This window comes from Cornus florida, unplaced genomic scaffold (genome assembly GCF_030987335.1).
Source record: "Cornus florida cultivar Cherokee Brave unplaced genomic scaffold, ASM3098733v1 CherokeeBrave_3.0.0_Hap2_Chr11, whole genome shotgun sequence".
In the NCBI taxonomy this organism is placed as follows: Eukaryota; Viridiplantae; Streptophyta; class Magnoliopsida; order Cornales; family Cornaceae; genus Cornus; species Cornus florida.
The window spans coordinates 87,383,007-87,395,584 of NW_026775581.1; the positions used below are offsets into that span (position 1 = coordinate 87,383,007).

General features: G+C 37.4%; 1 protein-coding gene across 1 annotated transcript; it reads right to left on the minus strand.

Moving 5' to 3' along the window:
• Positions 1 to 126: 126 nt before the first annotated feature.
• LOC132284183 (uncharacterized) lies at positions 127 to 11,922 on the minus strand. Its single transcript, XM_059786267.1, has 9 exons — positions 11,493 to 11,922; positions 10,195 to 10,322; positions 10,007 to 10,078; positions 9,738 to 9,883; positions 9,513 to 9,627; positions 9,327 to 9,407; positions 8,835 to 8,972; positions 7,796 to 7,883; positions 127 to 889 (listed from the first exon to the last, which is right to left on the minus strand). Exons 1-9 carry the CDS (start codon positions 11,770 to 11,772, stop codon positions 756 to 758), a joined length of 1,182 nt encoding a protein of 393 aa, XP_059642250.1. The 5' UTR covers positions 11,773 to 11,922; the 3' UTR covers positions 127 to 755.
• Between the last annotated feature and the right edge of the window lie 656 nt (positions 11,923 to 12,578).

A 12,578-nucleotide genomic window follows, 5' to 3' on the forward strand; every position in this document is an offset into this window, starting at 1 on the left:
TCTTAAACAAGAAAATTAGTGAATTCACATGCCCTGAATTTTGCGGGAACTTAATTGCAGTTGCCAGCAGCATTGAGATCGGGTGTTATACAGAGGTTGAACTATCAGGGTTTCAGATGCAGAATCTTTACAAAATGCATATGAATTGACATTATGATATAACAAGGAGGATGTAGAAAGCAACATTAAACTAATCTAATAAGAAATGAGCCTGCTATGCATTTCCATGTCAATTTATGCCTCCTTCACACTCTATTTAGCTGTCATGAACAGAGGTACATCTCACTCAACTTCATGTTTATCTGACTGAGTGCATCCCCAAATTCTTGTTATGCAGCAGATTCCATACAACTTATAGATTCTTGTTCAGGAACTTCCAAATTTCACATCAGAAAGATATCTTAATCACACTTTTAAACACTAAAAATGTGAACTATACACTCAAAGTTTATAATATCCTCCCTTTGGTACTACATCGCTTGGGCTCGTGGAACAGAGTGTGGACTTTTTCAACTTATTAACAACACTTCATGTCAAATGTACACTTTCTTTTTCTTCTTTCTTTAGCACAAAACTAACAAAATCCAGGAAGGATGCAATGACATGGAATATTGGTTTACTGAAACTGCTCACCACAAGCCCCTACTGGATGAGTCACAATTCCGTTGCTCGACGACCAGACTAGAAGAGGACAGGCATGAAGAAAATACCAAGGTACGAAATTACAACATAAAAGCATGACTGTCCGACAAAATTTAACAGTTTAACAGCTCGCCAGCCTTCAATCCCAAACATTGTTGATTAGAAGATAAGTTCATGCCTTCACTTGATTTCAATTTGCCTTCCTCACCCTTCTTTCTCTTCTTCAAAGAGCTCAATGCGCCTTCAACTATTTTAAGAAGAAAAAAGAAATGAAATGAAATGAGAAATAGTTTTAAGTTTAAAAAGTGAATAAGAAGAATAATAATAATAAAAAGAAAGGAAGAATTCATAGCTACAAACAAAAGATGCAAAACTTTTTAACCCACGTTAGTGCTGAGGCCCCTACTTCGGTATAATTGCATTTCTATGCTTCACATGTCCTCCATTTTGTTTAGAGAATGTTCTTGTAGAGTAAATGGGTATGCATATTTGGTTAATTTAGTGTTATGTCATTCTGCTAAACCGTCATCTAAAGTGCAATGGCAGATTTAATCAGTGCCAGTCTTCCATTTGCTTGGAGAATGTACTTGAAGAGAAACATACCACATACTTGGTGGTCACAATTGTCCAAATCTTCCTCAACACCAAGAAGAAGAAGAAGAAGAAGAAGACAACAATGAAGCAGAAGAAAAAGAATAGAAGAAATCAAAATGGTTTTGCACTAGTCCTTGGACAACAACAAAGAAGCCTTACATTGCCACTACTTGCTGTCGACCCCATCAATTCTGTCTGAAACTACAAAAATGATTATACCACAACTACTGGGAAAGCCATAATATGTCTTTTTCAAGTCAATAGATACCACATCGAGATCTTTCTTCCTGTCTTTAAATATTTCCATCAGTGACAATACTAAGAAAATAGCTTACATGGTCTATTACTCTATTATCCGGGTGTATACCAAAATAACTTTTCTTATATGCTAGTTCCCTGTCTTAACTAATTCTGTCACAGAATTACATAGTATTTATAACAAGATAAACACTGAAGTAAAATTGGTGAAATACCAACTATTTCCCTTGTTCTTATAAATACGAATCACGGTATTTTTCCCTCTATTTAACAGGCTTTTTCTTAGTTAGTACAGTTAATGCTGAGCAAGATCCAGATAAGAACAGTAAATTGGGGTGCAGTCTAAGAAGAGACTGTACTTCTACAAAACAGACAGGCTCTCTTTGAGAGCACTGTATCCAGTCTCCAGAATTAATTTTATGTCAATTTTGCCCCCAATAATTAAACTCTCCATGCATCAATTTTAACTATCCTGGCATCAGTGGTGTGGTGATAAGAGAAATTATAGGACTTCCAGTGAAAGGGTCGGAGAGGGGCAAAGTACCATTTGGTAGATTGGAATGCGATGGGTATTTGGGGCTGCATCGTTCAGAGGGTAGACAGACATTTAAAATACTTATGTAACGCCTGCAGTAGTGAGGAACAGTAAGCTCAAGGGAGCATCCATTCATCTCCTGACCATCATTCTCTACAATCATCTTTTCCACAGCCAGTCAATCCCACCAAACCTTCAAATCTATTACCAAAAAGAGTTGACTTAGAAGGCGAGATTGGCCAAAACCTCCAACCCACCATCCCACCATCTCCTTTCAAAACATAGATATAATCATCGACGTTTGAGGTTCCCCTGTATATTCTCAATGTTGACCAGATGATGGAGGCATGAGTAATAGGAGTATAAAAGAAGGAACCACCTTCTAAAACAACAAACTAGCCATCATTGGAGAGAGAAAGAAAGTCTTAGTATGCACCAGATAAGTAAGGATAGAAGTATATACACAAAGCCCAAGATTAATGACTTTTTCTATTTGAGGAACACTCACAACCAATCAACTCAGACATTAAGAGACTAAGATAGCCCCAGAACATCATAAAAGCATCTAATTATTCTTAATCTGAGACTTTAAAGTGAGTAACATCATTGAGAAGCAATGTATTGTCCAGAAAACTGGAGATTAGGGATCGGTTCCATAGGGATACCCATGCTCTTGCAATAAACGCAACCAGTGAACTCAACACACTTAACTAATAATAAAAAACGAAAAACAAACAAACACCTTGTCTAAGCCCTCAAAATTTCAAACCACCAGCAAGCAACCCCATTTGTAAGAAAAAAAGAAACAGTTTCAACAGACAATAAAAGCGACAGCTCCTACCAAAGGGAAAAAGAAATCCCAATTGAAAGGAATGCGGAGCTTAAGTTTCGACAGTTTGCATGTGTTGGAAGGATTTATATATTTAAGTTACACCCTCTCTAACAGCTTAAGTTATTGGAGTAGATGGTCGTTAACGTGGTATCAGAGCCAAATGTCTCGAGTGCAACCTTACCATCACCCTAATTAAAAAATTGAAAAACACATGTTGGACCAAAAGAAGGCCACACGTGAGTGGGCGTGCTGAAGGATTTGTATATTTAAGTTACACACTCTCTAACAGCTTAAGCTTTTGGAGTAGATGGTTGTTAACAGCACGCAAAAGCCAGAACACCACCCATAGCTCTAGTGTCAAATGTCAATGCATCTGATACTTTTCTAGTCTAATCAACTTCTACGATAACCTAAAGGCATTATAGGATGACATGCCAAATTGGCTATCAATAGCATCCAAATTTCTGAGCTTAACGAGTTTGAGAAACCAACTAATTGTAGACTTGTAGTTTGACTTTGGAAAGGAAAATCATATCATCTGGGAGATACTGACCAAGAAAACAATACTAAAGATTCAGTATTGAGAAGTGAAAAGGTAACTGTTGCCTTTGTTTTTTTTCTCTTTTTTTTGGCAAGAAACTCACACACCCATATTGCCCCCTACGGGGACTTGAACCCTCAACCTTCTACTTTGGAAGGCAAAGAAGTACCACTGAGCTACAGCCCCGGCGGTGGTTACTGTTGACATTGTCTTCAAATCATTAGCAATTAAAGCACAATCAGACACGATTTTGCTTCACCTCATGGATCTATCATTTGTATTCTAAAAGCAAGAAAATACCCATGGGATGATGGTTCCATGAATAAAGTAATGCCTAAACTAAAAGGCCATACTAGACTTCAATTTTTTGATACACAAAAGAGGCATCTCCTCTTCTAATAACAATATTTCTGAAGCTCTTTCACCTTAGCACATACAGAAATATTTTCACAACATTCAGGATATACGGGTCAGTAATGACTTATATCTATTTGGCCCATGAATCTCCTCCCACTCCCAATAACCACCAAAAGGAAAAAAAAGTAAAAATAAAAATAAAAAAATTCAATAAAGACAACAATAAAGATAATTTGATGAAAATGGGGTTTGCAGTATCACATTAATTGTATGCTCCAATGCCAACAAGAAGTTAAAAGGCTTCAAAAACTAAATACACACAAATATATACCCCGCAAATTTAAATGGATTAGGACCTAAATGATTTTTGGTCCACTGAAATGCATGAATCAGGGTCAATTTAGTGCAAGAATGCAAGATTTTTACCACTATATCATTCCAAAAAATGAGAACTCAGAAGAGACTCTAGATATACATATGAAGGAACAACTCATTATGCTGGAAAGTGATAAACCTAACCTACCTTGACCTAACGATAGAGGCAACTAAATGTTGACCAGCCGCCAGATCTCTTCTACTTTCGAACGATGATATTCTCATTGGATAAGAATGATAATATTTCATTATCAAGGAAAAGATAAGATGATGTGGTTCAACAGGATAAGATAACCTTGGCACGATTTGAGAAAGTCAAAGGGTTAAATCATATCCCCGGCAAATCTAGCAACAAACGAATCTCCTTTGATCTCGCACAAACGGATCTCCTCTGATCTCGCAAATGAACTGAGGGAGAGCGGCTATAAGAATGAGATCCTACCAGTCAATAAAGGTACGACAAAAAACTATTATTAAATCCCTGCCTTTCTTTTAGACCTCCGGTGACTGACTTGATTGTCGGAGAGCTCTTAGCAGGCACCACACCAGTGTCGTCAAGATTCATCGATCTTCTACTCTCTTCTTTGCAGAAAAACGGTGTCGTATCGGACCGCGTGGATTTCACCCTCAACAATTGGCGCCGTCTGTGGGAAACGACAATTCCCTTAAATCAATTACTCGGTTGGGTATATGCACTTGCAGTCCGGTAAGGTAACTGGAACAGAAACATCGTTGCAGGAATCCAATCAAAGAGAAGTGTCGGGTGAACACCCAGACATCCTGAGTGACCAAGAACGGCTTGCAGCGTTAGAACTACAGGTCCAAACTCTGAATCAGAGTATGGACCAGTTGATCCAACAAAATGCAGAGATCCTACAACATCTTATCCTAGCGGGACCACCACCTCAACAAGAATTGTCCGACCCATATCCTCCCAATCTGAATGATGGGGGACATCACGAGGAGGACTAAGAAAACAATCCTTCTCACAAGTTCGAGGCAGAACAAAACCAAGTCGGAAACCGACACAGAGAACCTCCTTCCCCGCCTCCGCGAAATTCCCAGTCTCAAATAGGCACAACCTTCTGTGTTATGGAAAAAACAGAGAAAGTTACCTATTTCGACCTACAGATCAAGGATCTCAAGGCGAAAATGGAAGATATAATGCAGGTTATGAAAGGGAAAGATCCTGCCGCCATAGATAACCTAGTGCAGAGGACCAACTTGCCATTCAGCCCCGCCGTTATGAAATGCTCCCTGCCTAGCAAGTTTAGGATGCCCTCGTTCGAAAGCTTTGATGGGACCAAAGATCCCCTCGATCACCTGGAGACTTTTCAAGCTCTTATGCATTTATATGCCGTGCCAGATGAAATCATGTGCCGAGCTTTTCCCACTACACTTAAGGGATCAACAAGACTTTGATTCAACAAGCTGAAGCCAGGAACCATCAACACCTTCAAAGAACTGAGTAAGTAATTTGTGAGCCACTTCATTGCAGGTCAGAGGCATAGGAGGCCGGCCACCTACCTGCTTATCGTGAAGCAACAGAAGGGAGAGTCGATCCGGGAATACATCACCCGATTCAACGCAAAGATGTTGCAGGTAAAAGAGGTGGACGACGAGGTGGCTTTGACCGCTTTCATAGGAGGACTCCAAACCTCCAGATTCTTGTTCGCCTTATCTAAAGAACCTCCCACCAGCATGGCAGATTTGTTGATCAGAGTGCAGAAACACATGAACGCTGAAGACGCCATGAATGCACGGACGGGAAAGGAAGGAGAGGACAAGAAGAGGTCAGCCCCTCTCACCAGGGATGAAAAGGATACCAGCTATAAGAGATCATTCTTCAGCCAAAGTGATAGGACATATCGTGAGGAGGAGTCAAATAAGTATACCGACTAACAATTATCTCATAGCTGGAATTAGCCTTATCAAGTCATTCAGAATAAAGACTGGGGGCATCTCAGTTCATCATTTCACGTGTTATTTTATTCTCCAATAAAGTCACCATCACCAATGAGATGGATGACCCTCAATTTCTACGCAATAAAATATTACGTTTTCAGTTACCTACCTATGTGGTAAAATTAAGCTCGTAATAATCTATTTATCTTATTAAAGGGACCAAGGGCCAACAACACATTCTTCCCTTATTAAAAGGACAAGAAGCCGACTACTCCTTCTACACAGAAGGGTGAGATAATTAAAGCTTCCTTCATTTACTAGAAAGACGAGACGACTACCTCCCGTATTACAAGGGATGATAATGAATGTCCTGTATGAAAAGGATCCAGGCTGAATGAATCCCGTAATCAATATCCCCGTACTATAAATGATAGTAAATAAATGTCCTGTACTAAAAGGACCCGGGCTGAATAAATCCCGTAATCAATATCCCCGTACTATAAGGGATAGTAAATAAATGTCCTGTACAAAAAGGATGCGGGCTTAATGAATCCCGTAATCAATATCCCCATACTATAAGGGATAATAAATATATATCATGTACTAAAGGGACGAGCTGAGTGAAGCTCGTAAAAACTAATTCCTTATTAAAGGGACGACAAGCTGAGTGAAGCTCGTAAAATTTATTCCCTTGCCAAAGGGATGGGCTGACTGAAACCCATAAAATTTACAACTAGTATATTGGATTTTCAAAAGAAAAATCCAATTTTACATCACTAAGAGTCATTAACCACGGGTTTGAATCCTTGCCCTTCCAAAACAGAACTTTGATTTGATATCTGTTTAACCATTGGGAATATTACCCAAGGGTACCAAAAAAAAAAAAAAAAGTTACTCGAGGGAACATTACCCAAGGGTACCCAAAAAAAAAAAAGGTTACTATTCTAGTGAACAGTACCCGCTTCCAGAGGGAACAGTGCCGGGGGCACCCCAAAAAAAAAAAAGTTACTGTTCGAGTGAACAGTACCCCCCGCGGGCACTATGTCCGAGGGAACAGTGCCGAGGGCAAAAAATATATATATATATTTGCATTCCCAAAGCTAGACGAGCAAGCTTGGGAATGGGGGGCAACTGATAGGGAAAAATAAACCTAACCTACCTTGACCTAACGATAGAGGCAACTAAGTGTTGACTAACAGCCAGATCACTTCTACTTTCGAACAATGATATTTTCATTGGAAAAGAATGATAATATTTCATTATCAAGGAAAAGATAAGATGATGTGGTTCAACAGGATAAGATAACCTTGGCACGATTTGAGAAAGTCAAAGGGTTAAATCATATCCCCGGCAAATCTAGCAACAAACGGATCTCCTCTAATCTCGCACAAATAGATCTCCTCTGATCTCGCAAATGAACTGAGGGAGAGCAGCTATAAGAATGAGATCCTACCAGTCAATAAAGGTACAACAAAAAACACTATTATTAAATCACTGCCTTTCTTTTAGACCTCCAGTGACTAAATTGATCGTTGGAGAGCTCTTGGCAGGCACCACACCGGTGCCGTCAAGATTCTACTCTCTTCTTTGCAGGAAAACGGTGTCGTATCAGACCACGTGGATTTCACCCTCAACAGAAAGTAAACATGATATTTTAACTTGTGATGCATATCACAAGAAAGAAAGAGAATTTACTGTTTAGGAATGCCTGCATAAAAATAAATTAAAAAAAAACACCATTATACGCCTTTCATACCTTGCCATTCCCACACCACTTTAGATTCACCCTTCACCAACTTTGGGTACTGATCTAAGCGAGAATCTTGCTGAATAAACTCCTCAACCTAGAAAAAAAATAAAAATAAAAATAAAAATAATAAATAAATAAATAATCCTCAAAATATGATATTAAAATAAATTAGTTTATGTTCATAAGCTATAAAACAATACCATTTTGCTTAGCTAGGAAAAACAGTGAAAGATATTTTCAGTGTTTAGAACTCAACTACTTGGTTTAAAATTATCAAGATTTCACTGAACTTTGTTTCTTTCCAATAGATGTAAACCACAAAAAATGTATCCCATATCCGCATGATCCAAGTGTTCCTACTGGAGTTATATCATTCTTAGTCAGCACAATGACAAAAGTATACATCAAAGTATTTAAACTCACAATCTCACATCTAGAAAGAAAGTGAAGCGACATTACAAACCATAAGAATGAGAATGTTGAGAAAGAAGTATCTATTTCCTCTAATGTGATGGGGTCCTAATTTTATTACAAATCTCTTGAAGATTTCTAGTGAAATATTCACATCAAAGCATGGAGAGCATAAGAAGTCAATTTTTTAGAAGAGTTATGGGCACAGACAAAGGACTAAGTAAGGGGATATGAGTTCTATCCGCACCAGCACAAGACAGGTCTAGCTGATTCTCTCGAAGTGAATGGAAGCAACAATTTGGGTGGTTCCTGAGTTAAAACAGGCCCAAATCTGTAAGGAATGATTGTTTAAATAAAAGGACTATACTTCTAACTATTCAAAACGAAAAAACTTCAGTATTGAATCTTTGATTCCAACATAGTTGGGCAGTTTAATATATTAGAACTGAGCTTTTTCATCCAATGAAAACATTATAGTTATATATTATATTGAATACACCTAAAAAAGTATTATTTGGATACACACAACTTTGTTTTCCCCAAAAATCAGGAATAACTCGCTGAAATCACAAGTAAACACCAGTTTATCTTAACTTGAAAGACCACGAGAATTCAGGAAATGTGAAAAAAATACCTTTTTCCATAGCAATGTGTTCTTCCTTTCTTTGGGTGAAAGAAGATGATCTCGTAACCATGAGGCAACTACCCAAGGTTCTCCCTCACCATTTCCACTCTTTGAAATTAATGCATTCTCTTCAAGTATGTCACATACCTATCACATTTATACCAGTTCAATAACTGCAATTTCATTCATAACCACAAGAATTCAACACATTTGTCTCACATGTTCTCATCAACATGATTATGATAGAAATAAGGTATGATGTTTGAATTGGATCACATAATTAATCCAACTAAATACGGTCTTTTTCACTCAAGGTTAAAAAAGAATCAATGATACTGACAAGTGGTCTGAACCAAGATGTCATCAAATGAGCAGGTCGTGACCTTTACATCGTAAATCTAAAGGGCAGTGGCTTCTACAGGGCCAAAATCTACAGTCGATTACAAAACCAGACATCAAGAATTTTCCTCATGATTGTACAATGACAGAAGCTTCGTATACCTTGTTGTAAAGCTGTTCAGCTCTAGCTGACAGACGCCGTCTCTGGCGAACTTTTAACAGGAACAATGTGCATCCAGCAAGCTGCAAATCTCAATGATGTCAACAAGCTTTAATATATTGATAAATGGATACCAAAAACATAGGCTCTGGAAGGATTTCTTTTATAACTTATATATAAGGGTATACCACTGCAAAAGCTGGCAATAAAACTAAAGTATAATTGGCAATCCACTCTCGGATGTGACAGGTAACTGGTTTATAACGTTCAGCTAGCAACTCTGGACACTTCACTTCTTTGACCCTATGTTGGACAAAATGAAATGCAGATTAAAATGCTGAGGACTTCCAACAAGGCACCCACAACTTGTAGACATTGTATATTTACATGGCTTAAGAAAAACAATAGCATACCCATTAATATTTGTCCTTGTCTCCAATAATGTATCAACGGTTGCCAACGCTCTTTTCTTTGCATGCATATATATGGCATCATCCAAGCCATTATTCTCCATCAACTTGACATCATCAAAATGATTCCATAATTCATCTTCCTGAGCCTGAAACGTAAATATATAATTAAACTAAAGATTTAATAACAGTTAAACTTGAGCACTATTACATTCACCAGCATACACATTGAAAAAAATTATAAAGTTCCTAGGGTTGCAAAGCAGACAGACCCAAACAGTCCCGGTTCCATAGCACAAATACTGAGCATATGCTTCGCAGACACGTATTTCCACCAATCTTGACTGCAGTTACAGCAGAATAATTGCATATTAGAAAATCAGATAAGATAGATAGGTGAATAATCATTTCTCCATCGTAAAAGAGCAGAATACCAGAATAAGTAACTGTTGTTACACACAAGTTTTCTAGCTGCTTCATTAATATCTCCATCTTCCACACATAACTTCCCAAGCTTTCTATAGCCACGGGCACATTCCAACTGGCCTTCATAACATTCCCCATTACTTGGACAAGGCTCGCAGGAATCTGTAATGATTGATATTGGTTAAAAGGGTACTTCTATACACATAGTGAGCATCACTCTACTAAATTTACCATTGATTGTGAGGATTAAACAAGGAGATTAACTGTTTTACTGATTTCAGTATCAATCAATACTAAGAGTTTCAAACAAAAAAAAAAGTATTGCAGAGGCATCATGAGACATTCATTCATCTCCTTTTTCCCTTTTATTTCTGGTGACTGGGTCAGTAATAATATTGCATTCAAGTGTGCCTGATACAAAATGCACTAACCACAACACCATAGAGACAAATTGATCTAGAAAAGACATGATATGTGATAATTCAGAAGAAGAGAACAAAGTAGGTAATATTCCTGCAAATTAATTAGTATCTCAAATTTCCATCTAACTTGTATTCCTCACTCAAATTCTCATTCTTCCCATTTCTTGTTGGTAAATTTTCCCCCATTACGGTGACTTTGCTCTGCTTAATCGAGCACGCTAGTCAGATAGCAAGCTGTTCACAGTGATCCCATATTACAAGGACATCTCTAACACATTTAGAAATACATAAATACATTGATGGTTTATAACAGCCTCTGGTACCTATACGAGGATTTGAATAAATTTAGGAAAGAGTAAAAATGCATAATGCAAAAGATTCTCACAACAATAAACAAAATGGTACCCTTCCTTGATATACATTCAAATTACAATTTACTCTGAATATCTCACAGTTTCTCATCCTAATGTCAAGTGTAAAAAGTTCATATTTTAGCCATTTGTTTCGACCATCAATGCATTGATCAACTATCAAGCGAGGTTACGGGATTAGTTCTCTGTAATATAATTGTTGCCGCAATACCATATGATACACAACAACAAACAAAACCTTTTCCCAACTACTTGGGATTGGCTACAGGAATACTAATTTTTCATTCTGCTCTCTATTCAAGGTCATAGCCCCAATCAACCACATGTAGTGTGGTACTTATTAACTCTATTCACGCCCTTTCTCCTAGGATTTACCTGAATACCAACGATGTCACTCTTTCCAACTGATGCAGCTAGTGGTCATCTTTCACATAATTATCATAAAATATGCACAATTAATGTTTCAATAACAATTAATTTCAAGAAGGAAAAAAAAAAAAAAATCACAATTCTCATTCAAGAGAAACAAATTAACTCACCAGAGTGCGATTCATCAAAATCTACACCGCTATCGCAAAAGGGTTTTGGCTGGCGATTGAGTACAGTGACTACAAAGTTGCAGGCCATCGCAACCGAAGCAGCAATGGCGATAACTGCAACGAGTCTCAAGAACTCGCCCTTCGATGGGAACAAATTCGGAGATGGTTCCATTAGGAAACTGTGTGAGGACGTTGAAGAATGAGAGTTAGGGTTTCGATTGCGTTTGGTTTTAGGGTTTTTGGAACCTGATTTCGGACGCTCTTTGAGAAAAGAAGACATTGATTTGTTCGTGAGCTGCTTCTATTGTTTATGGAAGAGAAGTGATGAAAAAGCAAGACTAGCCAGACAACCATTTTTAATTTTTCACTCTGGAATAATGAAAGCGGGAAGGTCTCGACATTTCCACGATAAGTTTCAATTGGCAGAGTGCAAAATATATATATATATTTTTTATTTTCTTTATTTATCTTATTAAAAATAAATTTAAAAAATTTAATTAAACTTGTAAATTATATAAAAATAAATGAATAAACTTGTCATTTATATAACAAATCCTATCAAAACACCACAAAAGGTCCACATCTGTCAATTTTCGGCTGATCTAGAGAGAAGTTCAAATCCCCATTTTCTTCATGATCTCCATCTCATGGATCTACCTCTGTATCACCGTCCTAATCTGATCTCTTCCCTAACTCACCATCAACGCCACCTCCCTTTGTGGTCCAGTTAGGGGCTACAGCTTTTTGTATCTCTTTTTCTGTCTCTATCTCTATCTCTGTCCGGATCTAACAGCAACATGACCATATTTTTTCTTAGATAAAGTACAGTCACACCCCCTAAAGTTTGATAAAATGACACTAAAATGAAACATACCTGTTTTTTAGATAAAGAAACCCCTTAAAAGTTTAAAAATAGACAAAGACACCACTTTATATGAGAAATTGACCAAATTACCCTTTGACCATTTATGAGACTTTTTTAACTTTAGAATTTAATAAATTGGACCAATCTACCATCATGAACAATTTATACATAAAAAAAAAAACTTTATATTGTTCACTTTTTCATTTTTTTTTTTTTTTGTT

Coding starts and splice junctions, on each gene's coding strand:
- LOC132284183 (XM_059786267.1), bottom strand. CDS start 11,772: ATGTCTTCTTTTCTCAAAGAGCGTCCGAAATCAGGTTCCAAAAACCCT. Junction 8,973..9,326: donor CTGAACAGCTTTACAACAAG/GTATACGAAGCT, acceptor TAAATGTGATAG/GTATGTGACATACTTGAAGA. Junction 7,884..8,834: donor ACACATTGCTATGGAAAAAG/GTATTTTTTTCA, acceptor TTTTTTTTCTAG/GTTGAGGAGTTTATTCAGCA.